The 27,407-nt window shown below is 51.5% G+C and overlaps 1 protein-coding gene and 1 long non-coding RNA gene across 17 annotated transcripts in view; one reads left to right on the forward strand and one right to left on the reverse strand.

The window, feature by feature from the left end:
• The window catches only part of Ptpru (protein tyrosine phosphatase, receptor type, U), a 69,850-nt gene that overhangs the window by 13,993 nt on the left and 28,450 nt on the right, over nt 1-27,407 (reverse strand). For 6 of the 16 annotated variants that reach the window (XM_011250213.3, XM_011250211.3, XM_006538667.4 and 3 more), the window contains 13 exons: nt 25,763-26,071; nt 20,930-21,039; nt 20,494-20,695; nt 20,079-20,181; nt 17,069-17,342; nt 16,263-16,299; nt 15,404-15,542; nt 12,512-12,541; nt 11,069-11,226; nt 5,926-6,116; nt 5,317-5,392; nt 4,859-4,935; nt 3,294-3,311 (listed from right to left, as the gene is read on the reverse strand). In XM_011250213.3, the coding sequence (XP_011248515.1) occupies nt 3,294-3,311; nt 4,859-4,935; nt 5,317-5,392; nt 5,926-6,116; nt 11,069-11,226; nt 12,512-12,541; nt 15,404-15,542; nt 16,263-16,299; nt 17,069-17,342; nt 20,079-20,181; nt 20,494-20,695; nt 20,930-21,039; nt 25,763-26,071 (1,724 nt within the window). The remainder of the gene's footprint in view (nt 1-3,293; nt 3,312-4,858; nt 4,936-5,316; nt 5,393-5,925; nt 6,117-11,068; nt 11,227-12,511; nt 12,542-15,403; nt 15,543-16,262; nt 16,300-17,068; nt 17,343-20,078; nt 20,182-20,493; nt 20,696-20,929; nt 21,040-25,762; nt 26,072-27,407) is intronic. The other 10 variants (NM_001083119.2, XM_011250212.3, XM_006538670.4 and 7 more) reach the window with 3 other exon arrangements.
• On the forward strand, nt 16,822-20,557 carry Gm52680. Its single transcript, XR_003955123.1, has 4 exons — nt 16,822-16,927; nt 18,003-18,469; nt 18,586-18,725; nt 20,455-20,557. It is a non-coding gene; the product is annotated as a predicted gene, 52680 (long non-coding RNA).

The raw sequence follows: 27,407 nt of genomic DNA on the forward strand, positions 1-27,407 counted from the left end.
GTGGGTCGATCTGGAAGTGTGCATTTCTGGCCAGTTTCTTGGCAGTGCCCACACTGCAGAGCCTCAGACAGGGGAGTAGCCAGCAAGGCTCTTTCTAAGCCTCTGTTGTCCTCTGGAAGATAACAGCTGGACAACCTCATGGTTGCCCTGGGAAAAGCCAAAACCCCTCCAAAGTGGCAAACTATGAAAACCTATGAAAAACCTCTCTCTGCCCTCAGGGCAGATGTCTACCCAAGACCCAGGCAGCTATCTCCACAGCAGGTCAGAGGGACCAGCTCACCAGGCCTAGCAAGTAACTGAGCTTGAAACAGGTCACCCTGAACTACTTGGCCCCCTGCTCCCAGCAAACCCAATTTGCCTAAGCTCCACCCCAACACAAGTTCATCATCAGATCCAGAGACCCGCACCTCCACCCCTCCCCCAGGGCCCTTCCCAGGATCCTAGTCTTCTTTTGTTTGAAAATTACATTTTGGAGAAGTCTGGCTCAGATTCATCCAACTGACTTTGTCATCATACAGGTCTATTTGTTTTCTTTTAATATTTATAATGTATGTGCATGCGTTCATGTGCACGGTGTGCATCCAGGAACGGCGGCAGCCAGAAGAGGGCGTCAGATTCCCTAGAACTGGAACTAGAGATGGTAGTGAGCCGCCGCCTGTGGGTTGAACTCAGAGTCCCCGGGAGAGCGGCCAGTGCTCTAACCACTGAGCCCCTCTCCACTCCCACACAGCCCTAATTGAAGCAAGCGTATGAACACACAGTTGCTACATGTTCATTTAAAAAAACTACATTTTTAATTTACTTTGTGTGTAGGGAGGAGCATGTACGTGGACAAGTGCCACTGCATGTGTGTGTTGGTCAGATGACAGCCCACAGGAGTAAGTTCCTCCCCTCTTAAAGTTATCACACAAAGGACACAAATAGCGGTTTTGCTATGCACATATATGTATGTTCATGTGTACGTGTGTACACATGTGCAGGTGGGGGGGTGTTGCACTTGCAGGGAGGGTACATGTGTGCACATGTTTAAAACCAGGCAATAACTTCAAGTACCATTCTCAGGACAGCTGTCCACCTCCTTGGAGACAGGGTCTCTCTTTGGCATGACACTTGTGATTAGGCTAAGCTGGCTGGTCAGCCCAGAAGAGCCACCTGACTCTACCTCACCAGTGCTGGGGTTACAAGCATGAACCCCCAACATGGGTTCTGGGAATTGAACTAGGGTCCTCACACGTGCAAGAAAAGCATGTAACAACTCGGTCATCCCCAAACTCCTACAGCAAATACAAGTTTTAAATGAAATAAAGTTTTATCTTGAAATAAAAGGAGCAGATGGCCTTGTACAGATCCACTTTAGGGAGTGGCACCCGGGATGCCTGGACTTCATACCCCAAGAAGCATTGCCGGTGCGAGAACCACAGAGCTAAGCCCTTGCTGGAGTCTGCGTGGGTGGTGCTGGGGAAGAGTGGAATGATAATGCCGGTTGGTGACCTTACACCACATTTTACCTTTTTCAGACTAATATTGTCATCTGCAAATGATCCCTTCCACAATTAAACAATGCAGTCTAGGTGCCTGGCACTCTGCAGGTGCCAGCGGCGGCAGGATTGCTCCCTGGCATTTGAGTCAGCGTTAAGCCCAGTGAGACCTTACAGGTGTTTCTTACAGGTCTGACCGAAGGGAACCAAATGGGTGAGAGTCAAAGGCAAGTAAGCGGGTTACCACAGGAACCAGAGATTCTAAAGCCAGTATGGGCCGGTATTCACCACCGCCCACAGGGGGCGCTAGGACTCAGCACATCCACTGTGTTTGCGAACCTAATAGGCCTTTTACATTTGAGAATTTTACAAACCAACTGTGTGACTGTACTCAGAATAAGGGGCACATCTGGGATAATTGGCTGTCCCTGCCAAATGTGACTGGGGGGAACCTTCATTTCTTGTGTTAGTCTCTCCATGTTGTCTGGAAGTCTGATAATGAGCAGAATTCTAGCAATGATTAAAAGAAAAAGAAAAAAAAAAGAAAAAAATCTTTTTAAAAGGAGATAAAAATGGGAAACGTACCCACAAAATAGCAAAGAATACCAGTCATTAAATAGTTTGAAATATAATCCTAGCACTCAGGAGGCTGAGGCAAAAGATGGCTGTGAATTCGAGTCTAGCCTCAGCAACATAGTAAGTTCCAAGCCAGCCTAGCTACAAAGTGAGACTCCATCTCAAAAAAGCAAAATTAATGATGATGACTATAAATAAAATGGCTAAATTAATTAGGAATTTTCCTTTCTTTATATCTTTCTTTCTCTTTTTAATTTATTTTAAGACAAGTTGGTCTCAAACTTATTACATAGCTGAGGATGACCTTGAATTAATTAATTAATTAATTAATTTCTTCCTTCCTTTCTTTTTTATATTTTGTTTTGTTTGTTTATTTTTTGAGACAAATCTCTCTACATAGCCCTTGGAACTTGATCTGTAGACCAGGCTGGCCTCCTCCTCAGAGATCCACCTGCCTCTGCCTCCCAGTGCTGGGATTAAAGGGCTGCACCATCACACCCAGTTTTTACATGATGCTGGGTCTCAAACCCAGGCCTTCATTCACACTTGGCCAGCACTCCACTAACTGAGTTGTCCTCAGTCCTTTTTGATTCCCAAAAAGAGCAGGAGATATTACAACTTTTAAACTGATATTCAAACGAATGTGTTTTGTTTTGCTTGGGGGGGGGGGGACATTCAAATCGGGGCTAAATGGAGGGCAAAATGATTGGGGTTAAGTTTTAAGCAAACTGACCACGAAGGGATTTGAACACTAGGGAGATGAGCTTAAAGAAGACTGACCCAGGCCTCGGCCTCTCAGCAATGGAGATGAGGCTACGGAGGGCAGCGTCCCCGCTACACATACCAAGGGCTCTGCAGAAGGGCAGAGGTAGTGAAGCTCACAGAAAGTGGCTAAATAGGGTGACAAAGGTGACAGCGGTGACCAGCACCCCAACATAGCTACTTTTGTGGAGAGAGCGGAGGGTGGAAGGGAATACGTCCCCGTGGGGAGGCAAAGGCTTCAGCCGTGGCAGCCCCTGGCAGGCTGCTGGAATGGGTGGTTCGTGTTTGGTGCCAGGAGAAGGGAAGGAGGGAGAGAGAGAAAGAGAGAGACAGCCAGCCGTAGCCTGTGAGAGAGCCCAGGACACAGCCAGTTCGCCAGACAGGAGGAGGAGGAAGAGGAGGAAGAAGAGGAGGAGCAGGGGAGGAGGACGAGGAGGAGGAGGTGGAGGAGGAGGTGGAGGAGGGAGAGATACTTACTTGTCGGTTTATCCGAATCTTAATGATTCCAGTGAGGGAAACAGAACAAAGCAAAAGAGACAGATGTTAGGCCAGAGGTGAGTGGAGGTGGGCGGGCACAGGAGAGGCCAGAAAGGGTGAGTGAGCTGGCAGGCAGAACAGAGACAGGTGGCCAGAGAGAGGGAGGGATGGGTATGTCCCTGCCAGGGCCCCGAGAGAAACCAACCAGGTGGAACCCCTATGAGAAAGGCCCACTGTCCCCTATGCCACCCAAGCCTGTGAGGCCAGGCTTGGCGTTTACCCCAGGCAAGGAACAGGATGGAGGCAGGGAGAAGGCAAAGGGTTCTGGGAAACACAGGTGGCGTGTTCAACTCCAGGAGGAAGATTGAAGAGGGAGAAGAGGGAGAAAAGAGACATCTCCAGAGATCCTGATGACCTCAGCCCTGGGAAACTGTGGCTGCCTCCCTGGCCTTTGACGTCCCTGTTCATACCTGAGTAGCCTTCCCCTTCCTCTGCAACCACACTGCTTCCTCCACACAGTCTCCCAAGCCAGCCCTGGCTTTGCCACTATCTGGCTATGTGACACCTTTCTTCTTGCCTATGCACTCCCAGCTAATCTGAAATGAATTTCCTTGCATGTTTCTTTCAATGTTAATCTGTCTCCCCTATTAGAATCTATGTATCATTTAAATAATAATAATAATAATAGTCACGTGTTCTCATTTCTAGCCCTGGTGCCCAGGTGCTCAGAAGAATACATTTCCTGCACAATTAAAGGATGCTCTCTCAATTTCAGCTTGCTGCACAGAATGCAGTCAAGGCCCTAGGCCTTGTCCCCCAGTTCCCATCAACACCCTCCATGCGCCCCTAGGAAACCTGCCCTCTCTTGGTCCCTCCCCCTCAGGCCAACCAGATCCAATGTTGGGACAGCCAGCAGCGGAGACTGTGGGGACAGCCAAGCTGGGGCTTTGAGTCTTTTCTCTCCCACTCTAACTGTGTGACCTAGAACGGATAGCTTCACCTCTCTGAGCCCCAGCTTCCTCTCCTGAGGGTGATAAGGTTATAGGAAATGTGAGATTGCATGTAAAGTGTTTAATCGCTGTGCCTGGCACACAGTATGTGCTCAGTAAACGCACCTTGCTAGATGTGAAGGACCACTGCAATCAAAGTGGACCACAAACACTCAAACAACTTCCTGATGGCCCTGGGAGCTGGCCCAAGTCCTTAGCCTGACACCCAAGGCCTTTCCGGCTAGCCCTGCATAACCTCTTCAGCTTCACTATGGAAACCAGAAGAATCCCTCCTCCAATCTCTTGGCCCCTTGTTGAGGCAGCTCCTCCCATCCCTCAGCCTCCCCGTCTGCCCCAGACCTTGTTCTACCTCCACTTGGGCGAGTGAGCATGCGCAACCCTCAGGACGCTTTCCTGAAGGCCAACAGCCATCCTCAGCTCCCCACCTCTGAGTTCCCTGGTACCAAACGCAACTCAGCCACTCGGATCCTCATTTAATCTCTGGTATCTCTGCCCTGCCTAGCCTGGTGGGGACAGGGACAGATAAGCAGAAGGAGCAGGGGTCCAGGCACTCACGTCTATGTAGTTGGCAGAGATGTAGTCGGCATCAGGGTCTGCCAGCATCGGGTGTAGTTTCACATGGTGTCGATCATCTGTGAACAGAGCAGCAGGGCACGCTGTGCCACACAGCCTGGAGGAGATCTCCTGGAGACTAGGGCAAGTGTCAAGTAGGAAGGACCAGGTGACCTTTATAAGGGCTCAGAGCTCACCAATGAACTCTGAGCAGCGCGAAGATGGGCCAAGGGTTAGAGTCTGGGTATGGAGTTCAGGAAAAGAAGCAGCAATTTCCTGTATGACCTTTAGCTGAGGTCTCAACCCCCCCCAAACGTGTTCCCTCATCTCTAAGACACTATACTGCCATGTACGGTACCGTCATCATAACGGCCAGGGCGCCATGTCTCTGAGGACAAGACTACACGGAACATGTGCTGGCCATGTTCCCCCATCCACAAGGCCCCTTTCCTAGAACTCACAGGCAGACACTGGCTCCTGTCGGCCGCCCTTGAGCTTGTCTTTCTTCTTGGTGGCGTCCCAGCCCTCAAAGAAACTCTGCCAAAGGGAAAGTGGTAGTCAGTGGGAGAGAGAGATCCCCCAAGACTCTCGGGACCTCTCCCCATAAGAAGAATGACCATAAGGGCCAGGTGTGTGTGGAGTGAAGGGAAAGATGAGCCAAAGGGAGATCAGAGTTCACAGAGGTTAGGATACAGAACCCTGAGTTTGAACTGGGAAGAGAGGAAAGATTAAACGATCAAGATTAAGGCTGAGATTAAGTTTAAGTGGAGGTACTGCTGTCTGTGTCCAGAAGAGGGTGGCTGGAATCTGATCAGATGAAGGTCAGGAGTTAATGTCAGACTGGGGTCAGGTCAAGGTCGGCATTGATGTGGCTCCAACCAGAGACAAGATAAGACTCTGATCGGGGTGGAGATGAGACAGAAAAGTGAACAGCCAGACAGTCTGAGCTTGAAGTAGAGGTCAGAGTCAAGGTCAAAGTGTTAGGTTGCCTTGGGGACTGTCGGGGTACAGGTGTAGCCAGGGTGGGCCTGAGAGTTTCCTCCACAGTGAGGAGAGCAGGCCAGGCCCACCTCGTACTCCTGCTTGAAGCCGTAGCCCTCGGCTGTCTTCATCTGGTTGATGTGCTGTAGAAGGTCAGCCACTCGGACTGCAGGGTGGAGCTGCCCGGTATGATACGGAGAACCCTTCCGGCCGCATGGGCGCCTTGGAGAACCCCCCAGGAGGCTGCTGGCCTCGGTGACACCACCGCTTCGCTGGTCTCCTGCAAGAAGGGAAAGGGGCTCTCACACAGATGCCCACTCAGGCTGGAGGCCCCTAGAGCCAGGGAGCACAGCCAACATGGAGGGTTGGCTGGGTTATTCCTTAGAGTCAAGCTTAGCAAGACCACCCTGGATGAGCACCCACAAGTATCCCTTTCTGTATCTTAGGTTTCTCATCTCCAAGATAAGCAGGTCAACTGAGGTGACTCATAGGGTCCTCGTGGCTCCATCACCCTGTGATCCCATGACAACGTCACACCACCCTGCCAGGTTTCACTCTTCAACCTGCACAGGCAGCATTCACAGAGCCCCGCCTCCAAGGAACAATCTAGAACATTGGCAACTCTCAGCAATTTACCCCCAAAGATGAGCAATGCAAAATTAGCTTGCGCAGCCACCCCTCTACCAGCAATGCCAGGCACCTGAATAGAGGGTTTCTCCTGAGCCAACATTTCTATTGTCAGCCAAGGCAGTGGCCCAGACAAGGGGCCTCCACAATCCCCAGACCCTGCCAGGCAGACACACTCCCTCCCTAGCACTTAGAATCCGCATCCCCAAGAACATCCCACCCTGGTTCGGGAGCTCAGGCATTGGCTGAGGAAAGCAGCCATTGTTTCTTCTACCAGAAGCTTCCCTCGCTGTGTGTCACCTGCCTCCTCTCAGCAAAGGCCACATGGCTGACTGGAGACCTGTCCTTCACATCTCTCACTGGTCTGGCTTGGCGGGGATCATGTGGGAATCTCTAGCAGGTGCCTGTTCTTCCCTCCCTGGGCCTCCCATGTGTTGATCCCTCAATACCCTTCCTCTCCTCGCCTTTATGCCCCAAGAATTCATACATAGCCTCCACATCTCAGCCAAAATGACCCCCTGGAGGCCGTCTCCAGTGTGGACCTATGCTCCTCCTCAGGGACTCACAGAGAAAATAATAAGGTGCCCAGACCACTCCCCAGAACCCAGCCAGATCAGGGAGGTCACCTCTCAGCATCTTATGCCAAGGTTTGCAAACTGCTTCCAGGCAGGACCTCAAGGCATGGCAGGGTCTTCCTTACTTTGCCATACTCCTCTCAGCAGCCTTAGTCCTAAAGAGTGTCCAATTTAACACAGAACAACTGTCTCCTGTGTTTGATCCTGAGTTCTGCTGGCTAGCCCGAGAACTAATGAGTTACCAGTTCATCATGTAGACAGACGCTCTACACCCTTAATCTTACAGACGGGGAAGCGGAGATCCAAAGAGAAAAGACAGGATTCATGTCATAGCGGTAAGTATAATAAATATGCAAGATGTGTGTGCACACACAAACACACACACACATGCACACACACATACACACACATGCATGCACACATGAACATTTACACACATACATGTACATGTACACATGGACATTTCCACACATGTGTACACATGTGAGCACTTACATATATGTGTATAGGCACATGTGAACACTTATCCATACATATACATTTGCAGGCTTACATGAACATAGAACGGCACATATGAACACACATGGGCATACACAAAAGATTTCTGCCGATTCAAAGAACTCAGACCGCCAAGGAGTCTGGAAGCTCAGAGCTCTGTGTGGTGGACACAGAGTCAATGGCTCACTAAGTGATCACCAGGTAGGAAGAGACCTAAACAAGAGTGACAGGAGATTGACAGCTCATCTACAGAGCCCAATCAGCCCACATGATCAGCAGGCACATAGGTGTAGTCTATTTCTGATGACCAAGGGCCAGGCTGAAACCCTGATATGAAGTCAAAGCCAAATCCAGGCACCTTACAGCTGAGTCCTAGAACAACTCGAGATATTCTACAAATAGGACCACCAGGAAGGATGAGGTCCCATGCCATGACCTGGTTTCCTGGGCTTGGAGAAGCCAGGTCCCCATTCTCTTTGCTGTGAGATTAGAGAATCACTTCCCACCCCATCCCAAGCTATGCCCCAAGGACCAACATGCTCACCCACCAGCAGGTTGGTTGTTGTTACTCAGGGACTGAGGGGAGGGCTCCAAGGGTAAGTGCCTGCCTTGGAGGCTTGATCTCCACATAAAAAGCCAGGCACAGAAGCGTATGCCTAAAAAACCCAGTGCTGGGAGGAGGATGGGATGGAGACGGGCCGGGGTCCTGGTGAGGAGGAAGAGGGAGCAAACCAGCATGGGCAGGCAACACCTCTGCTCCCAGTGGTCTGGTGTTCGAGGTTCTTCTCCACTGCACCCTTCTCACACAGAGGGACTAAAACCAGTGAAATGGCCAAAATAAACCATTCCTCCTGAAGCTACTTCTATACAGGCCCTGAGAAGATCTAATAAATAACTGTGGTTTTCTGTTTTAAACCAAAATTGGGTCTCTGATGTGTGGAAAAGACAAGAAAGGGGAGGCTATCCAACAGACAGCGAGTAGATGAAGCTCGAGGGCTCTGAGTCTCAGCTCCAGCCTTGGAGGTTTTCCAAATGTTGTAACCTGGAGTCATGGGAAGAGAAGAGCCACCCTGGATTATACAAGGACTTTGAGGCCAGCCTGGGCTACCTGAGACCTATCTCACGGATGAATAAACGAGCAAACAAGCAAGCAAAAAATGAAGAAAGGGAGGCTAAGAGAGGGGAAATCACTTGCCCGGGTCACATAGTCAGAGGTAGCAGAGCCATGATTTGGCACGCGTCTTTCTGAAGGGCCAGCATTTGTGTGTGTTACAAGGAGCTGGGTGTCTAGCCTCAAATTCCTTGTATAATCAAGGTGGCTCTTCCCTTCCCCAGGGCTACAGGAGGAGTCATCTGCCCTGTGTATGAAATGCTCTACCAAGAAGAGCTTCCTTCACATCCCAGGGGCCCTACACCCCTGGGGCCACATCCACAATCCTCCTTTTTCCTATTTTTTTTTATAACATGAAGGCTAATAATCACCACTAAGCAATGTAAAGTGGTGAGAGTTCACAGAGGCAGACAACAAACAGAAAATGGGTGTACATCCTACTTGAAAAGGCACATGAAATAGACGACGTCCCCGATAATGGAACGCCAAGTGCGCCGCTGTCACAAGTACGCGCGATATTTTTACAGATATATTGAAAAATCAAAAGTGACTCAAACAGCAAGTCTGAAGACTGGCTGGCTCCTTTAAGGAAGCTGTCCATGGATTTTACATCTTGGGCTGGGGAGATGGCTCTGTGGGTCAAGGTGCCATCACCAGGTCTGCCGACCTGAGTTCAGTCCTCAAGACCCACAAAGGAAAAGGAGAGAAACACCTTGTGAGTTGTCTGCTGACCCCACACATGTGTACAGCGGCACTCGTGGACCCACACGCATATGCCCAGGCCTTGCTGCTGCTGCGTGTCGTTGGGAAGGGGGAGGGGTGGGGGGAGGGGGAGGGGGAGGTGATATGGTCCTCCTCCTCTCCCAGGGAAGCCAAGGACTAATTGAGGAGTCCAGAGTGACCCTGGGTAATGGGGGTCAGGGCAGCTACCATGTGGGCACTGGAGACCGTCAGCGCTATCAAGAGTTTTGAGAAGTTGTAACTATATCACATTTTTATGTACACATGTTTCTGCCTTTGATCCCTCAAACCCACCTAAATGCCGTGGCTCGAGCTCCCCGGCCCCCTCCCCCACCCCACAGTATATACACAGAAAAGAAATCAAAACAAAATTTTTACGAAAGAAAATGATACGGAAGCTGCTCATTATCCCTGTGGATAGAAGAAAACCCTTAATTCACACCACACATAAAAATAGATTCCAGAGAAACATTTAAATATGAATTGGAAGATATGAAGTCTGAGGGAACAAAGTGTTTTTTTAAAAAAAAAATGGTTAAAGATGCGCGCATGCCTCTGTGTATGTGTGGAGGGATGCCCGCACAGCTCCTGCACACACATTCTAGGGCTGTAGGCGGGGCTGTGGGCAGGACTGTGGCGGGTACACATGTATGAGCAGGCTCTCATGGACATGCATATGGAAGACAAAGGCCAACCTTGGATGTCTTCCTTTATCACTTTCCACCCTATTTTTCAAGACAAGTCTCTAGAGCTCACCACTTAGGCTCCACTAGCTAGCCAGTGAGCACCAGCGACCCTCAACTACCTGGCCTTTAATGGCTGAACCATCTCTCCAACCCTTTCCTGGCCTTTTAAAGGTAGGTTCTAGGGCTTGAACTTGGGTCCTCATGCTTGTGGGGCAAGCACTTTACGGACAGAATCATCTTCCCAGCCCCTGAGAAAGATTCTAAGGAGACACAGACAGCAGAAGTCACAGAAGAAATGACTGACAAATGTGAGAACATTAAAATAGAGACTTTCCTATTCCTCCAAAGATGCTATAAATAACCCAGAAAGACTGGCTACAAACTGGGAACTGATATTTGCAATTCATATTTGGCGAATGATTATTATCCTGAATATATAAAGAACTCCTAAAAACCACTAAGAAAGCAACCAAAAAAAGAAAAAGAAAAAAAAAAAACCTAACAGAAAACAAGGTGAAAGATGTACAGGCATTTCACGGAAGAAGAGGCCGGAATACCAATCACGCTGGAAAATGCACTCAGCCTCATTAGCACGGGGAGAAGTGCAACTGGGAACTATAGGAAATCACTCTGCCATACAAACCAGCCCCACAACGGGAAGGAGGCTGGCGAATTTTAATCCTGACGTAGAGCAACAGTCTTTCACACCAGAAGGGGCAAAGCCAACTGCTTTGGGAACCATCCTAGCCCTGTCTGATGAGGTTGAAGGAGCACACACTTGATCATCCAGTGAGTCTACTTCTACCCTCCCACATGCAGGAGTGTCTGAAGACCTGCCTAACAGAGCTCGAAGCAGCCTCTAAGCACAGTGCCAACACATCCTGTGTATTCTCTGGATTTCTGTGCCAATGTTGATATGCAGGAGGTAGGATGGCCTTGCCAGGACTCTGTCCTGTGACCTGTGAGCCTGGGGCTTGGGAGGACCAGTACTTACCACGAGGACTATAGCCAGGAGCATCCATAAAGGACAGACCCAACCGCTCATCCTCCTGCAGAGTACTCTGATCTGTGAAGCTGCGGTCCACGGCACTCATCATGTGAGTCTTCTCCTGGCGGTAGTTGACCGTGGCTTTCGTCATGTTCACTGGCTTCCTGCAGAAGGGGACAACTGTAATGGGGGGTGGGGCCTACAGCACCCAGAGGTGGGAGGGAAGGCCCAGCTCTGGGAGCCTTGGAGTCGGGAAGTCTACAGCATTGCAAATGCTTCTTTAGATGTGGAAGGGCCACAGCCTATACTCTTCACTTACCAGCCCGTGGCAGCCAATAGCCATCATGAGTAGAGACCTTGTTCCCTATCCCTCCTGTCTCCAAGGTCTCCAGAGACAGTCATTCACTTGGCCTAATTAGATGCCACTGCAGAGCCACCATACACAAACCCGAATATTAACCCATAGAGCCCCAAGCACACACCTCCCACAAGATCCCTGCCTGGGAGCTCTCTCTATCCTAAAGGAGAACCAGAACTTCTGAGGGCAGGCCAGGGTCTGCTCTGCAAGCACAGGGGCCTCCCAGGGAACACCTGTTGTGAAACCCTGTCACCTGCCTGGCCAGCAAATGAATGCAGAGGAGGGGAGGAGAGAGCTAGGGACCCTGCATAGGTGGAAACCTCAGGCTGTGACTCCAGGCACTTCGGGAAGGTAAGAGACAGAGGGCACAGCTGTGCCTCTCGATGGCTGAAAAGGCAAGAAGCCCACATGGAAATGACCTAGGGCCCATGTGGATGCTGAGAAGACCCTGCCAAGCTGGCTGAACAGTGAAACCCAAGAGAACCCTTCAGTGAGCGGATACTGGCCTAGAAGGCCGTCTCCAGTGGTGCACCACAAGGCTCTATTCCAAGCCAGGGGCTGTCAGCCTCCTTGGAAAAATTACAAAATCAAACCCATCAGGTCCACAGGAGACAGAGCACGGGGGCTGAGGGGTGGGGGGGAACACCTGACTCCACTGGCCTCTGGCTGATCCCAGTGTGAGAGGAGGCAGACAGAATTTAATGCACACACTCGAAAGTTCTGAATTTAGGTTCAAAAATTATCTGCACCAAATCACAGGAGGGAAAGCAGCCATGTCAGCAATTCCTCGGAGTGAAGGGAGGAAAGCTGGGGGCTGGGGCTGGGAACCAGCAGGGTGGGGGACAGGTACAGGAAGCTGGGGGTGGGGTGAACCTTGGTGGAGAGGGGTCAGAGAAGCCCAGGAAGGTGCAGCAAGCTGCAGGGTAGCTGGGGAGGATTGCAGCACCAGCTCCCTCCAGAGTCAGTGCTGTGGCAGAGGAGCACTGCCAGGAGGGAGAGTGAGCCATGGAAAGGGACATTGACAAAGCCAGAGAAGAAGATGGTGGTGGGGAGGGCAGGCCCCGGAGCCCCAGGTGGTCAGAACTACTCACGGGTAGTAAGAGTAGGCATAGCGGTCCCTCCTGGCAGCGTGCAAAGAGAAACAGCAGTGTTACTAGGCTTCCCTCCCAGGAGGAAGGGACCACACAGGTCAAGGGGCCATCCTCAATCTAAAGGCTGACCAGACGTAGTCACTGTATACTTGGGCTAAAAGCCTGAATCTTCCAGAATCTTCCCTAAGTGTGCTGCAGAGGCAGGTGAAGAGTCTGAGGGATGCTTTTGTGCATACACGTAATGCATGTGCAGAGACAAACATGTGCGCGCACACACATTGCACACTCACATCAACAGATACACTCCAAAGAGAGATTCACATATAATCATATACAGAAACACACTGGCACACATATATTCAAACACTCAAAGGTACTTTCTCTCATCCATGTCTGCTTCACAGACAGCCCCTACCCTCAGACTCTTCTCTGCAGCCTCCACAATTCCTGAGCAGTCAGCCCCAAGCATACACCCCAGCCTAGGAAGGAGACTAGCTAAGGACAAGGAGAGGCAGGGTAAAGAAGCCCCAGCAGGGTATAGAGGCCCCAGCAGGACACCTAGGTAAGCCTAGGGCTCACTCTTCCCACCTTGACTGACCCTGTCTATGGGGCTCATTAAGGAACTAGGCCACCCTCTCACTGGCCACCCAAGGCATGTATGAAAAGCTTCTCATTGAAGGAAGACTGTTGTTGATTGGTAAAACACTTGCCTAGTGTGCTCAAGGCTCAGAGCTTACTCTCCAGCACTGAAAAAAAAAATCCCATTTCACAGATGAGGACACTAAGTCACAGGTTGTCATGGCAAAAGCCAGAGTCCCCCCGTCTCAGAATACTTGTCTCAGGACCCTGGCCCAGGAACTCCCTCCCAAGGCTCCATCAAGCCCAGGGGTTGCCACCATGCCCCCCTCTTCTGTCCACTACGTTTGCAACACGGGCTGTTCTGGAACCTCTTCAGATCCTGCTCTGTTCCAAGCCACCCCAAAATGCAAACTGGGGGAGCCCTGAGGAGTGTGCTGGCTCCCCAAGGGCAGGAGCGGGGGACACAGTGACTGGACACAGTGGAAAGAGCAAAGCACAGTACTGAAGAAGAAAAGGGTCTGAGGGGTGTCAGAGACAGCCTGGACAGTGCTGACATGTGAGTTAGTGACTGTCTAATGGAGCTGTCTCCTAGTGACACCCTGACTAGTGACACCCTGACTACATCTGTGACCCCCACCCTGTCCTGGCCAGAGGCTCTGTTTGCAAGGAGAAAGGATGATATACCGCATAACCCATTCTCTCCCCACAGGGGAGAGCCCTAGGAACTAAAACACACTCCAGCAGCCCCCTTGTAGCCTTCTACACCTGCACCCTACTTAGAGGGCCCTCTTGGGCCTCTGCTGGGCACGACTGCAGAGATCTGCCATTGGCAGGGAGCCTCCAGTGGGGGCCTTCCCATTTGTAGCGAGGCCTGAGTCCAGAGCAAGCCCTACCACTTTACCTTAGTGACACAGGCAACTCGCTTTAATTACAGCTTCTCCGTCGGTGAGAAGGGAGGCAGACCCGCTGTTTGTCAGGATCCAAGAAGGAAATGTTCTAGGATAGATCCCAAGTGCCAGAACCTCGTCTGGCACATTCTGGGTACTCAGTAGCTATCGCTCCTGGCACACAGTCATTCCTCATTAAGTGGTTATTAAAAATACTGTGTCTCAAGACACTCTTCTGGGACTTCAGATGAAAAAGAAAAATCTGAGCCCTAGCCCAGGATAGGCCATCCCACACACACAGTCTCCATTCCACGGGCACACCTTACCTCCGTGGCTGATGGCCCTCGCCAGCTTTTTCTCCCCACTCCCCAGATTCTACTTATCTACTCCTGGCAGCCCCGTGAGCTCTGCCAACCGGCCTGTGTGTGCCCAGCCTGGCAGCAGCAGGGGCTACAGAAGCCAGAGTCCAGATGGGGAAGGAGGAGGCTGGCTCTGCCTCTGGCTCCTAGGGTGACCTTGGACAGGTCCACTGACACCTCTAGGGCTCAATTAAGGTGCATGAGCCACCATGGTCTGGGCACGCCTGGTGAGAATGAGGTTGTTAGTTGTGGCTGCAGGCAGAGGGGTCTTAGGGGTTCCCACCCTGCCTCCAACTCTGCGTAATGCCCTGTGCTCCCGTGCTACGGGGAAGGGGGTATAATTTTTGTTTTGTTTCTTTGAGATTTTTGTCTTGTTTTGAAACAAGATCTCTTGTAGCCCAGGCAACCCAGTGTACAGCAGGGATGACAAAGATGGCCTTGAACTTTTTGATCCTTCTTCCATCCATCTCTGAAATGTCACGTGTGTGACATCATTTCTGGTTTATCCCAAGCCGGGGACTGAACCTGGGGCTTCATGCGTGCTAGGGAAGCACTCTATATAGCGAGGGAGATTATCAGCTTTGCCATGCTCTGTTGCTTTAACACCATTCTAAACACTAGACCAGATGTTCTTCAACCCCCTGGCAGCTCTCTCACTCAGGGGGCTCTGGGCCTGCAATCAGTCAGGGCAGATACCCTGGCTAGAGGGCCAAGTCATAGTCAGGGAAGTCTCCATCCCTTCCTATTGGAACAGCCCCTTAGGCAAAGCGACAGCAGTGCCTGCTTCCAACACAGCTCCTTGGCACCAAGCAGAACATTCATTCCTGGATAGTAGTACCTGGCACCAGCCAGACCGGTGCTCCAGCCACGACAATGGCTGAGTCTCTGACTCCCACTGCCCAGTGTGTGTTAATCCACAGGCCCAATGCCCAGGCTGGCAACCCTCCACATACTTTGCCACCAGACGAGCTGCTCTACCAACCCCAGCCATCGCTCCTCTGTACCCAGCAGGCTTTCCAGGAGTAGAGGCCCCCCCCCCGGTGGGTCAGGGCACTGGCCCCACTCACCCTTTGCGGATGATGACAATGATGGCCCCCAGGAGGAGAATGAGGACGGCAAGACCACCTGCACAGATGCCCAGGATGAGCCCCATCTCCTCCGATCTCTGGGACACTTCGAGGGGTCGCTTGCTCTCCTTGCACGCAGCTGGGGAGAACAAAGAGGACAGAGAAGCAAAGGGGCAAAGGCCACCCAGGCCGGGATTTGAGTATCGAGGCCCCAAACAGGTTGCATAAACACGCATGCGCAGAGGCCCAGCTCTGCATCTAGGCACTGCTCCACTGTTCAACCAGAGATAGGTCTCCTAACCCCGCCTCTCAGCCAATAGCCCCGCCTCCATATTCTAGCTCAGCCTTCTTAAGGCTTCCCCCAGGATCTCTCGAGAACTGGGGGCACCCTGGGCCTTCGGAACTACCCTCTTGCCCACCTGCCAGGTGATGGAATGGATAAAGTATCTGTGTCACAGATGATACATCCTAAGATGTAACCAACCACATCCCGTGTCAAGAAGAGGGACTCACATCACAGTCTCCCTGTCTATCCCCATCGGTCTCTCCCCAGAACCAGGGACCAGTCACCATCACCCTCAAGACACAAGCTCAATGGCTTTCTCTCCACAGACTGGTCCCTGTCTCTGTCAGAGTCCCTTCCATCACTATGGGAAGTGTAAAAGGTGGAAGAGGTGGCCTGATGTCCCGCTTACGAGAAGCCGTTGAAGTGGGCCAGAAGGGGAAACCCTTTCTGACCACAGTCAATCGCAGCTTTATGCTCCCGTAGTCCTGTCTGCTCCCTTAGCCCTGGGTCCCCGGGAGCTGCAAGAATGAGAGGCCGGGCCTGGGCAGGGCTGAAGCTACCTAGTGGACTCACCTTTCCTGGCAATTCGGATGCAGTTCAGTCGGGTTTCCTGGAAGTACAGATAAAGGGGCTCAGAGACACAAAAGCCAAACGCACACGCCACGGAACAGAAACGCTTGGACTGAGCTAGTAAGGGCTCATGTGTCAGCTGCAAAGTGTTAACTAAGGACACTCCACAGAGCTGTGCCTTAAGCCCAGTGAGATCAGAGGACACAAACACAGCATCGGAAAGTGGGGTGGGGTCTCAGACACGAGGACAGGAACTAGATCCAGGGCTCTGCTGAACAGTGAGAGAAGCCAGGGCTGGGGCACTGAAGAGCCAGAAGCCAAAAGAAGAGGGCAGAGCTCAGGGAGGAGGGGAGAGTCAGGGGGGGTGGGGGAGGGAGCCTGGTCCTCTGGAGGTGGGGCCTGGGTGGGGTGGGGCCTGGGGTGGGGATGGGGCCTGGAATGGAGGTGGGGCCTGAACCTCGGGAGATGGGGCCTGGGGTGGGGTGGGGCCTGGGATGGAGGTGGGGCCTGGTCCTCTGGAGGTGGGGCCTGGGTGGGGTGGGGCCTGGGGTGGGGGTGGGGCCTGGATCTCTGGAGGCGGGCTTCTTCAGCATCTGAAAGAAGGCAAGCAAGGGGGCCTGGACAGCAGGAGTGTTGGGGCGTCTGTGGGAAGACCTCGGACCAGGAGGGTAAGGCTCAATGGAAGGGGGTTAGCCTACAGAGAGGTCTAGGATCAGGTTTCAGGCCTCAGTGACAGGTCTCCCCAAAGGCTCCCCACCCTACCACCCACTATGCCAGCCTACACCACCAGGACCCAGCCGGCCCCTCACCCCTTTCAGGTGGCTTGCTGCCTGGAAATAGATGAGATAGGCCTTTCTGGGCTCAAGCGGTGGGTTCCAGAAGCCACGATAGGTCTGGTTGTCACCCACGGTGAAGGGCATGGCCTCAAGCAGGCTGCTGGCAGCCAGTTCAGCCCCAAAGTAGTGCACCAGGCCGCGAGCCAGGGCCGTCTCAAAGGTCAGAGGTACCGAGAAGCAGTCCTGAGCTCCGGGCTCCCGCCGCAAGCGCCGTGGCCGCTCTTCCTCCACAACCACCTGGTAGACGCTGGACAGGGAGGAGAGATTGCAGGTGACCAAAGAGAGCCTTCAGGTGGTAAAGGTCGGGGGCTTTAACTCTGCCTCTTTCTAGACCAGCAAGCCACAGATGCTCCGGGGCCTCAGTTTCCTCCTCTGCAAGATGGGAGTGACCCAGGGTGTGGACAGAAATGGCACGTAGCTAACGAGTGCCATTGTTATTGCTAACACCACCTGTAGCCCTGCACTGTAAGAATCAACCCTATGCACTGAACCTCATCAATGAGCCCTCGTATGTGCGAAGCAAAACCTGGAACACGGAAACAATGGCTCTTCCCTGGGTAAAGGATGACAAGGGCCAGGCCACATTTGTGGTGCTCAGATGAGAGGCCCTGTGCTGCTACTAAGGAACCTAGCCTCCCAGAACCATCTATCCACAGCAGGAAAGAGACTATCTCACTAAGCAAACAAGCATATCCTAGTGCTGTCTAGAGCCCTGGAAACCCTAAGGCAGCCCTCTGTCCACAAACTGGAGCCACTGTGTCCCATAGGGCCCTCATGCTCTACTTATGTCTCCACTCTTGACCACCACAGTTCGGTGGGCTTCCGCTGTGGGCTCCTCCAGTCCACTGTGGGACTAGGCCAGAGTGAACTGTGTGGGGTCTGGTGTGTTTAAATATTTCCCTTACAGCTAGCTCCGTCTGTGATGCTCACCTGTGACATCCTTCTGTGACACCTACCTGTGATGCCCACCCGTGACTCCCACCTGTGATGCCCATCTGTGTCTCCCACCTGTGATGCCCACCTGTGACACCCTCCTGTGACACCCACTTGTAATACCCACCTGTGACACCCATCTGTGACACCCATCTGTGACGCCCACCTGTGACGCCCACCTGTGACACCCACCTGTGACACCCACCTGTGATGCCCACCTGTGACACCCATCTGTGTTGCCCACCTGTGATGCCCACCTGTGACACCCTGCCTGCCAACCTATGCTCTGGGAAGCAGGAAAGCCCTTGACGTTCCATCCAATACCAGGTGCATGGAGTCAGCTTACTACCTGTCACAAAATTGCTACAAACACCAGCCCAGGTCCCTCTAGGCTTGTGTCAAGCCTCCTCCAGCCTCAAGTGCTCCCTGGAGATGTCGAAGGTAACTCATATTAGCCTCGAGCTGGAATGATATCTAAGAAAAAGGAGCCTCAAAGAGATGAGGGGACATGCCAGGGTCACCTGCCCACCATGTCCCATCTCCCTGTTTCCATCTAGCTTGGCCAGTCCACCTCACAGGATCCCTCAAGATGATGCCACACAAGGACCCGGAGGCTTCAGAAAATAACATAACATTGCAGGGGTCTGAGAGTCAGCTCCAGGCAGGCTGTTGTGGTAAATATGGAGAGACCCAGCAGGTAAGGAAGAGAAGTTAAAGGGTAGGGTAGGAAGATGGAGGACTGCCCAGGGCACCACCTACATGGAACAGCCACCAGTCCCCACTAAAGGAGGATACCCAAGGCCAGAGGAGCTCCAGACTTCCAAAAGAGCCACACCCACCCTCCATCTCCTTGACGAACATACCACAAAGGCAACCCCAAAATGACCCCCCACACACACTCCGTCTGTACTCCAGCATACGCATACATGTGGACACACATACACAGCAGAGGTTTTGCAGGTTAAGACAGCTAACATGGCCGGCAGCTTGACTAAATTGAGAAACACCTAGGAGACTGGCAAAGCACACCTCTGGGCATGTGAACAATGGTGTGTCCAGAGAGGACCACCTAAGAGTGGAAGACCTGTTATAAGCATGGGGGCATCATCCCATGGGCTGAAGGTACAGATGGAATGGAGTCAGGGAAGGAGAAAGCTAGCCGGCTTGAACCCAGGCATTCTCTCTCTGTTTTCCACTTACCCTGAGGTAAGTCACCACCCAGCCCCAGCACGTCCTCGCCACCCTGATGCTCTGTCTGCATGCATAGGTTGAAGCATCCCTGGACTGAAACCTCTAAAACCGTAAGCCAAATTGACTCCTCTCTTCAGTTGTTTTGCTAGCATGACTAATCACGTGCTCTGAACGGGGTCCCATGAGGGTAAATGACCGTGCACATGAAGCCCTGGCACACTGTCAGGCTGACCGTGAGTCACACCTGCGTGAACACCCTCACCTTCTCAGATGCATGCAGACTCATACTGATTCCACTATGTGCCCCTCACCCACCCTCACATCTCCATGCCAAACACTCCTCAGAGGCAACCCTGAGATGCCCCCACACACCCTCCCTATCTGTACCCCAGAACAGAGAGAGAGAGAGAGAGAGAGAACAGAGGCAGCCATCGTGACATCAGTAATCCCAGAGTCCTCCAGAGAGTGGGAAACAGAAAAGCTGTGTGTTCCATGGGGATGGCCTTAGCTGTCTGGTTGCCCACCCTTCCAGGATGCCTACCCCTGTACCTCCAGGAACAGAACTAGCCAGAGAATACTAGTCCCCAAGAGTTCCACTTCTCCTAAATGTCTGATGAACCACCCTGGTGAGGCCTAAGCCATTCCTTCTCCAACCCAGACACTGTCCAGGAAACCTATGCCAGTCACCAGCAGGGACCTGAGGTCTTGGCTGGAAAGGAGCAGCTCCCAGCTTTCCACTGCCCAGAGTCATGGAGCACCCTCCTCAATGCTGAGCCCAGGCAGGGAACAGGGTGACCATAGAGCTGGCCAAATCAGAGGTGAGGCCTGCTGCCTACCCACTCCTCGTAGGCTTTCTCACCTGATGGGGGCTCCTCGGCCCTGGGCCGGCCTCAACAGCACAGTGATGGTGTTCTCGGACTCGCCCAGGGGTGACGGCATGTCGGCATAATCAAAGCTGGGAGCTGAGAAGAGAGAGGGACACAAGCATGGAGTCTGGCCACTGGGCCAGGAAGACCAGACCTCCAGCACCTCCCCCCTCCCCGGCCCCAAATTGTGTTTCCTTGATCTAAGCTTCCCTAGCCCCTGCTCTTAGACACTGACCTCTGACCTCTGACCTCAACTCTGATTGACCCACTATAATTTCCTGACTCCTTACTTCAGCCTTTAAATGGTTCGTTTACCTTACCAAGGTCCTCTGTACTCACACTAGGCTGCTCTACCCCTCCATATCCTAGGAGCCCTGGGATTCTGGGCCGCATCCCAAGGAAGCTCACCTGAGATGTTGGTGGTTATCTCAGTGAGAGCCGCCTGGCCGAAGCCCTTGCTCGTCCGAGCACGCACGGAGAACAGATACGTGGTGCCGGGATGCAGGTTGGAGAAGACGTGGTAAGTCTCATTCCGGAGTTTGGAGATGGTGCGTCTCGGGCCGGGCACGTTCACTGCTGGGTCTGAGGACTCAATGCTTTGGTAGCTGATCTGGGGGTAGGAGGAGCAGATAGGTGGCACAGGACAGGGATGGGTGTCGCTATCCAGTAACCACACCCACCCACTATATTCCACAGAAACTAGAGGTGCACTGGGCCTGCTCCCTACCCTGCTCAGAATTCACAGGGCACCGACTCTGACCATGGTGGATCACAGCACAGGGAGGTGACCTCTGCACAGGGAGTGACCTCCCACTTCCCGCCTCCCACCAGGGCCCCTGTTCACCTCATACTGAGTGATGAGGCCATTGGGCTCCTGGGGCTCCTCCCACTTGAGAAAGATCATGTCCTCCAGTGGAGTGAAGGTTAGGGACTCAGCTGCAATCCCACCAGGCACTGGAAGGGAAGGGCAGAGGCAGAGGAAAACGGGCTTTGGTTCGCGCTTCAGCCTTGCCTCTTCCTAGCTGTTCTGCTTGGCCTGGTCAGTCTCCCTGAACCTCAGTTTTTGCATTTGTGAAATGAACATGACATAGTCCCCCTGTTACCAGAGCTAAATAATGTGAGGTATGCAAAGTTCAAACCCAGTACGGCTCATTCCACAGGGAACAACATTTTCTTCCGTCTTTCATGGGCAAGCAGGCTCCATGCAGCCTCCTGCTCCAGCTGGTAGCTTTCAGGAAATGTAGATATTTACCAGAGAAAGGAAAACAATTGCAATAGGGGGTCAGGATCACGGGTGGAGATGTTTTCTTGTCTAAAATGAACTTAATTACATAAACAATCTCAATGAGACTGAAGAAACTTAACAGCACTGACAATTACATTAAACGTGTGCTATGAAAATTTCCACGCAGGCACTGTGAGGCATGGGTCAGTTTGGTTTGGGCTGCAGTATACACTCTTAATAGCAAACACAGCGGGGGAGGTGGAACCAGGATGGAGGCAGCTTCTAACCAGGAACACACTTTTATGAGGAAGCGGGATGGGGGTGGGGGTCATCTAGCAGGGACAGCGGAACCACGGATAAGAATCAGTAATTGCTGGACTGAAGAGTCGGCCTGGTGGGAAAAGAGGACCTGGGTTTGGATCCCCGACACCTGTGCAAAAGCCAGGCACTTGGTGTGCGTCTGTAACCCAGCACTGGGGGGGAGGGTTGTTGGGGGCAGAGACAGGTGGGTTTCTCAGGGCTCAATGGCCAGCCAGCCAAACAGAAGCAAGGAGGTCCAGGCTCAGTGCAACCTTGCCTCAAAAAATAAGGTAGAAAGCAATAGAGGTAGAGGAAGACATCCAACATGAGCATCTCTGGCCTACACACACACACACACACACACTCACAGAGAGAGAGAGAGAGAGAGAGAGAGGGAGAGAGAGAGAGAGAGAGAGAAAGGGGTGAGCACATATACACTCATACACACACTCATATACACACACACTCAAAACACACACACCGGGGGTGGGGGATGAGCACACATATACCCAGAGAGGAGGGGTGAGCACACACACACACTCACACACACACCCAGAGAGAGGGGTGAGCACACATATACTCACGTACACACTCATATACACACACACTCACACACACACCAGGGGTGGGGGGTGAATACACATATACCCAGAGAGGAGGGTGAGCACACACACACTCACACACACACACCAGGGAGCACACATATACTCACGCACATACACAGGCACTCAACACACACACACACCGGAGGTGGGGGGTGAGCACACATATACTCACGCACACACTCAACACACACACACACACACACACACACACCAGGGGTGGGGGGTGAGCACACATATACCCAGAGAGGAGGGGTGAGCACACACACACACTCACACACACTCACACACACACACCCAGAGAGAGGGGTGAGCACACATATACTCACGCACATACACAGGCACTCAACACACACACACACCGGAGGTGGGGGGTGAGCACACATATACTCATGCACACACTCAACACACACACACACACCAGGGGTGGGGGGTGAGCACACATATACCCAGAGAGGAGGGGTGAGCGCACTCGCGCATGTACGCACACACACACAACACACACGGGATAGGGGGTGAGCAAGCACACAAACATACAGTGAAAGCTAAGCATTCAGTTAAAGCAAGAACTCCCCAAGATCATTCTCCACCCAAACAGTTTAAAAAAAAAAAGCAATTTTCAGTTCAGTAAGGTCACAGAACCACAAACGTTTCATTCACCACCAGTGGAGTATAAATTGGCATGATTGGAAAACTGTCTAGCTAAAATCTACTAAAGATGAACACACACCCTTGCAACCTAGCCATTCTCTCCTACACACACCCACACGACAAAGGAATATCTACCAAAAATAATCTGCCCAGACTCTCTTGCTCAAAGCAACCCCAAATTCAGAATCCACCCAGATACCTCCCAACAGTTAACAGAAAGTAGATGCAGAGGGCTTGTAGAATGAACCACATAGTTCTGAGAACGCCTTTGAGAGGACCATGCATGCCACAGTCAGGTCTCCTGGGAGGACCATGCATGCCACAGTCAGGTCTCCTGAGAGGACCATGCATGCCACAGTCAGGTCTCCTGGGAAGACCATGCATGCCACAGTCAGGTCTCCTAAGAGGACCATGCATGCCACAGTCAGGTCTCCTGAGAGCACAGCATTCACAGAAACAAGTGGGCACAAAGCAAACATCTACTGCATGATTCTGCTTACTCAAAGCCCAGAACCAAAAAAACAATCATGTATGACGTTATCTGGCAGGAGAGTGGTTACCCCTGGGAGGTGGTGACTGCGGGGAACATTGGTGGCCTCCCGGATGCTAGGGCTGGGGATATGATTTCTTCGTTTGGATGTGAGTTTCCTGAAGTGTCCAGGCTATGCGAATTCACTGGACTGACTTAGGATAAGCACCCTGGATGACGGAATAAGGTGAACTGCCCATAGCCCTGGGGACCAACTGACATGCAGAGATCACGAGAATAGAGTAGTCTGGTGTTTAACTACAGGTTGTGCAAAGCTGTGGGACAATCGCAGCCATTGCTGGCTCCTGTCCTAGAAAATCTTCAGTGCGTTTGCAGATGCTGAAGGTGAGTGGTGTCCAGGGGCAGCCAATGAAGTGGGCTGAGTTCTAGATGGGCTACTGCTACATATATAATATACATATATGTATATTACATATAGAATAGAAAACTGCACACATGGGCAACCAGACAACCTCTGAGCCAGTCCCCGTACAGGTTCCTGGGAGTCTGCAAGAATTTAGAGAAGGCTTTGGGCATGAGCTGGCCTTAGAGGGCAGCTGCTAGGAGTGGCAGGTCTGGTGGGTGTGATGATGCAGACCCATAAGCCCAACCAGTTAGGAAAAGAAAGTAGAAAGACCAACATAAATTCAGGAACAACCTGCACTACAGGTGACACACACACACTCAAAAACTTAAAAAAAATAACTCAGATGGGAGCGAAGTTGGTGGTAAAGTATGTGCTTAGCATGCGCAAGGCCACGGGTTCAATTCCCTACACCTAAACAAAACAACAAACCCAGCATCAGGGCCAGGTTTACAAAGCCCTGCCTTGCCAATCACAGACTCACTTTGTGAGCTCATCTGTCCCAGAGGACTAGAAACAGCAGCGTGCCACCCAGGGTGGTCATGGGGGTTGTATGCATTAATATGTAGAACCCATCATCCTGATATCTGATGTGGAACATGTGTTTAAGGCAGGCAGTGTGACATATGCAGAACACTGTACCCAAAAGCGGAAGGCTGAGCAACAGGGTACATCTACCAAAATTTAACCACTTGCTGGGCCATGCAGCAAGGGTCAAATTTCAAAAGACTACAGTAGACTGCCTACTCAGATCACAGTGGATTAGGCCAGAAATCAATAACGAAACGATAATTAATTAGCAGTCCTCCTTGGTGGACTGGGGATGTGTCTCAGTGCTTGCCTGGCATGTGCAAGGTCCAGATATCAATATCAACACACACACACACAGTTCTAAGTGCTTAGATATAAAGCAAAATGGACAAGTGGTGGTGGTGTACACCTTTAATCCCAGCACTTGGGAGGCAGAGGCAGGTGGATGGATCTATGAGTTCAAGGCCAGCCTGGTCTACAAGTGAGTTCCAGAACAGCCAGGGCTACACAGAGAAACCCTGTCTTGAAAAAAAAAATCCTCCACCCACCCCACCACCCAAAAAAAAGATAAAGAAAAAAAGAAATTAATTCTAATTTCTTTTAGTAATTATCAAAGTAATTAAATTACTTTCGAGTCAAGGAAGAAATTATTACAGCAATTAGAAAAGATTTTAAACCAAATGGTAATGAAAACAGAATGTATGGGGTGGGCTGAGGACAGAGCTCAGTGCCTCAGAACAAATGCTCATCATGTACAAGTCTGGGGTGCAGCCCCACACATGGCCGACAAACATCGTAGCATGCAGCTTAGGCAGAACATAAAGAAAAACACACAGCTTTCAATGCACACGTCAGAAATTAGGCTCAAGCGACACAGGCCAACAATTTCAGCACCAAGGAATCGGAAGCAAGAGGATTAGAAGCTGAGAAGCCTCTGCCACATAGCAAGACCGTGTTAGAAAAGGGGATGGGGCGGGCGTGGAATAAACTCTCACAAAGCTAACAGTGGGGCTGGAGAGATGGCTCGGTTGGTAAAGTGCTTGCTAGGCAAGCAGAAGGACCCAGATCTGGATTCCCCAGCACCCACATAAAAGACAGGCAGGGTAGTGCACATGTGAAACCCCCAGTGCTCAGGGGAGTGAGGCAGAGGCTTCCTGGAGCTTGCTGGCCTGCTGGTGAGGTCCTGGTTCAGTGAGGGGTCGTCTCAAAAAAAAAAAAAACCAAGGCAGAAAGTGACTGAATACATCCAAATCTATTTCATAAGTGAAAACTGTTATTAAAAACCTTGCCATGAGGAAAATTTCTGGTCCAAATTAGCTGCTGAATTCTTCTAGACCCTTAAAGAAGAAATTACTCTAACCTAGGAACCCACAGACTCTCCAGGAATGAGTAATGGTCACCATTACGTTCCTATAGTCCCCTACATGAATCTGAGCTTTGGCCCTAGGCCTAGGAGGCGCTCAGAACAGGCTTACCATCTTCATCTGTCTGGAAGGTGACCTCCTTGCCCTCCTTGCGCCCCTCAGGGTTTGTGAGAATCAGACGCACGTGGATGTTTCTGAATGGCAGCAGATTCTTGATGGTGTAGCGGCTGGCACCCCGCTCCATCTTCACACACTCCCGGATGGTCTGGTTGTGGCTGCCGCCCAGGGTGTAGCGATAGCAAAGGGACACAGCGTAGGTATGACAACGTGTGACATTATAGCCCAGGGGCTCCCACTGCAGGGTCAGCTGGCGAGCCTGGATCTCAGCAAAAGCCAGACCTTTGGGGGCCCTCGTGGGCTCTGGAGACACAGGAAGCAGGGAGAAGGTGGAGGAAATGGGAAAGGGGAAAGGAGAAGAAGAGAGCATCAATCAACCACCTGAAACCATTCCTCCTCTCCCCCCAGGAACTCCAGGCACCCTCAGAACTGAAGAGGCTAATACCATTTGCTCTGGAGTAAGGCAGCAAAACCTCAAAGTTTGACCTGCAGCCAGCAATCATGGCCTGAGAGATTCCACCTCTCTCAGCCTTAGTTTCCTGAACTGCAGGACCTAGATTTGGGTTCCCAGCTCCCTCATAGAAGCAAGGCCCCCTGGAAAGATAGCTACACCACACTGTGACTGTCATGGTAATACATGTGAACCAGGTATGGCAAATGCTAACACACCGTAACCTTTCAGAAACAATAACTACGGGGCCGGAAAGATGGCTCAGTGGGTAAAGACGCTTGGCCAAGCCTAGTGACCTGAGTACAATTCCTGCGACCCAAGTGGTAGATGAAAAGGACTAACTCCATGGGGTTGTCCTTTGACCTCAATATTCGCAGTGTAGCCCCACCACATAGATAGATAGATAGATAGATAGATAGATAGATAGATAGATAGATAGATAGATAGATAGATCAATGTAAAATAAAACAAAACCTTTAGCTATTACAAGCACAGTGGTGCATGCCTATAATCCCAGCCAGCACTCAGGAGGTCAGCCTGGGCTACATAGAGACCCTATCCTAGTTCGAGAACATTCTGAACAACACTGGGCCAGTCAAAATCAACCCATGGCTATAATTTCTTCCTTTACTAATTCTAAACTTACTGTGAAACCATTTATAGTAATAGAGAATTACAGTAATGTATACAAACTCATTTAATCTTTGTTGAACCACAACCAGACAGGGGCTGCCATTGACCTGCATACAATAATAAGGCAGAGGCACGGAGCTTAGGTGAGGAGGCCATACTCACACAATCAAAGATGACAATAGGATCTAAACCCAATTGGGCTGGCACCAGAACCTATGCTCTTGCCTGCCTCTGCCCTGATCCACAGGGGGAATTCACCTAATAGTCACACCAATGCCACAGAGAGACATAGCTGCTCCAACAGGAGGGACAGGCAGGCCGTGCTACACAGTCTCTTAATGACTGCATTATATCCTCATTTTGTAAATAGAGAAACTGGGGGTCCGGAGAGGTAGCTTAATAGGTTAAAATGCTTGCTTTGAAAGGGCGAAGACAGAGTTCAATTCCCAGAGTCCACATAAAAATGGACGTGGTGGTGTGTGCTTGGAATCCAGCACCTAGGAGACAGAGGCAGACAGATCCCTGGGACTCGATGGTCAGAAAGCTTAGCTTATT

Source organism: Mus musculus, chromosome 4, assembly GCF_000001635.26.
Source record: "Mus musculus strain C57BL/6J chromosome 4, GRCm38.p6 C57BL/6J".
In the NCBI taxonomy this organism is placed as follows: Eukaryota; Metazoa; Chordata; class Mammalia; order Rodentia; family Muridae; genus Mus; species Mus musculus.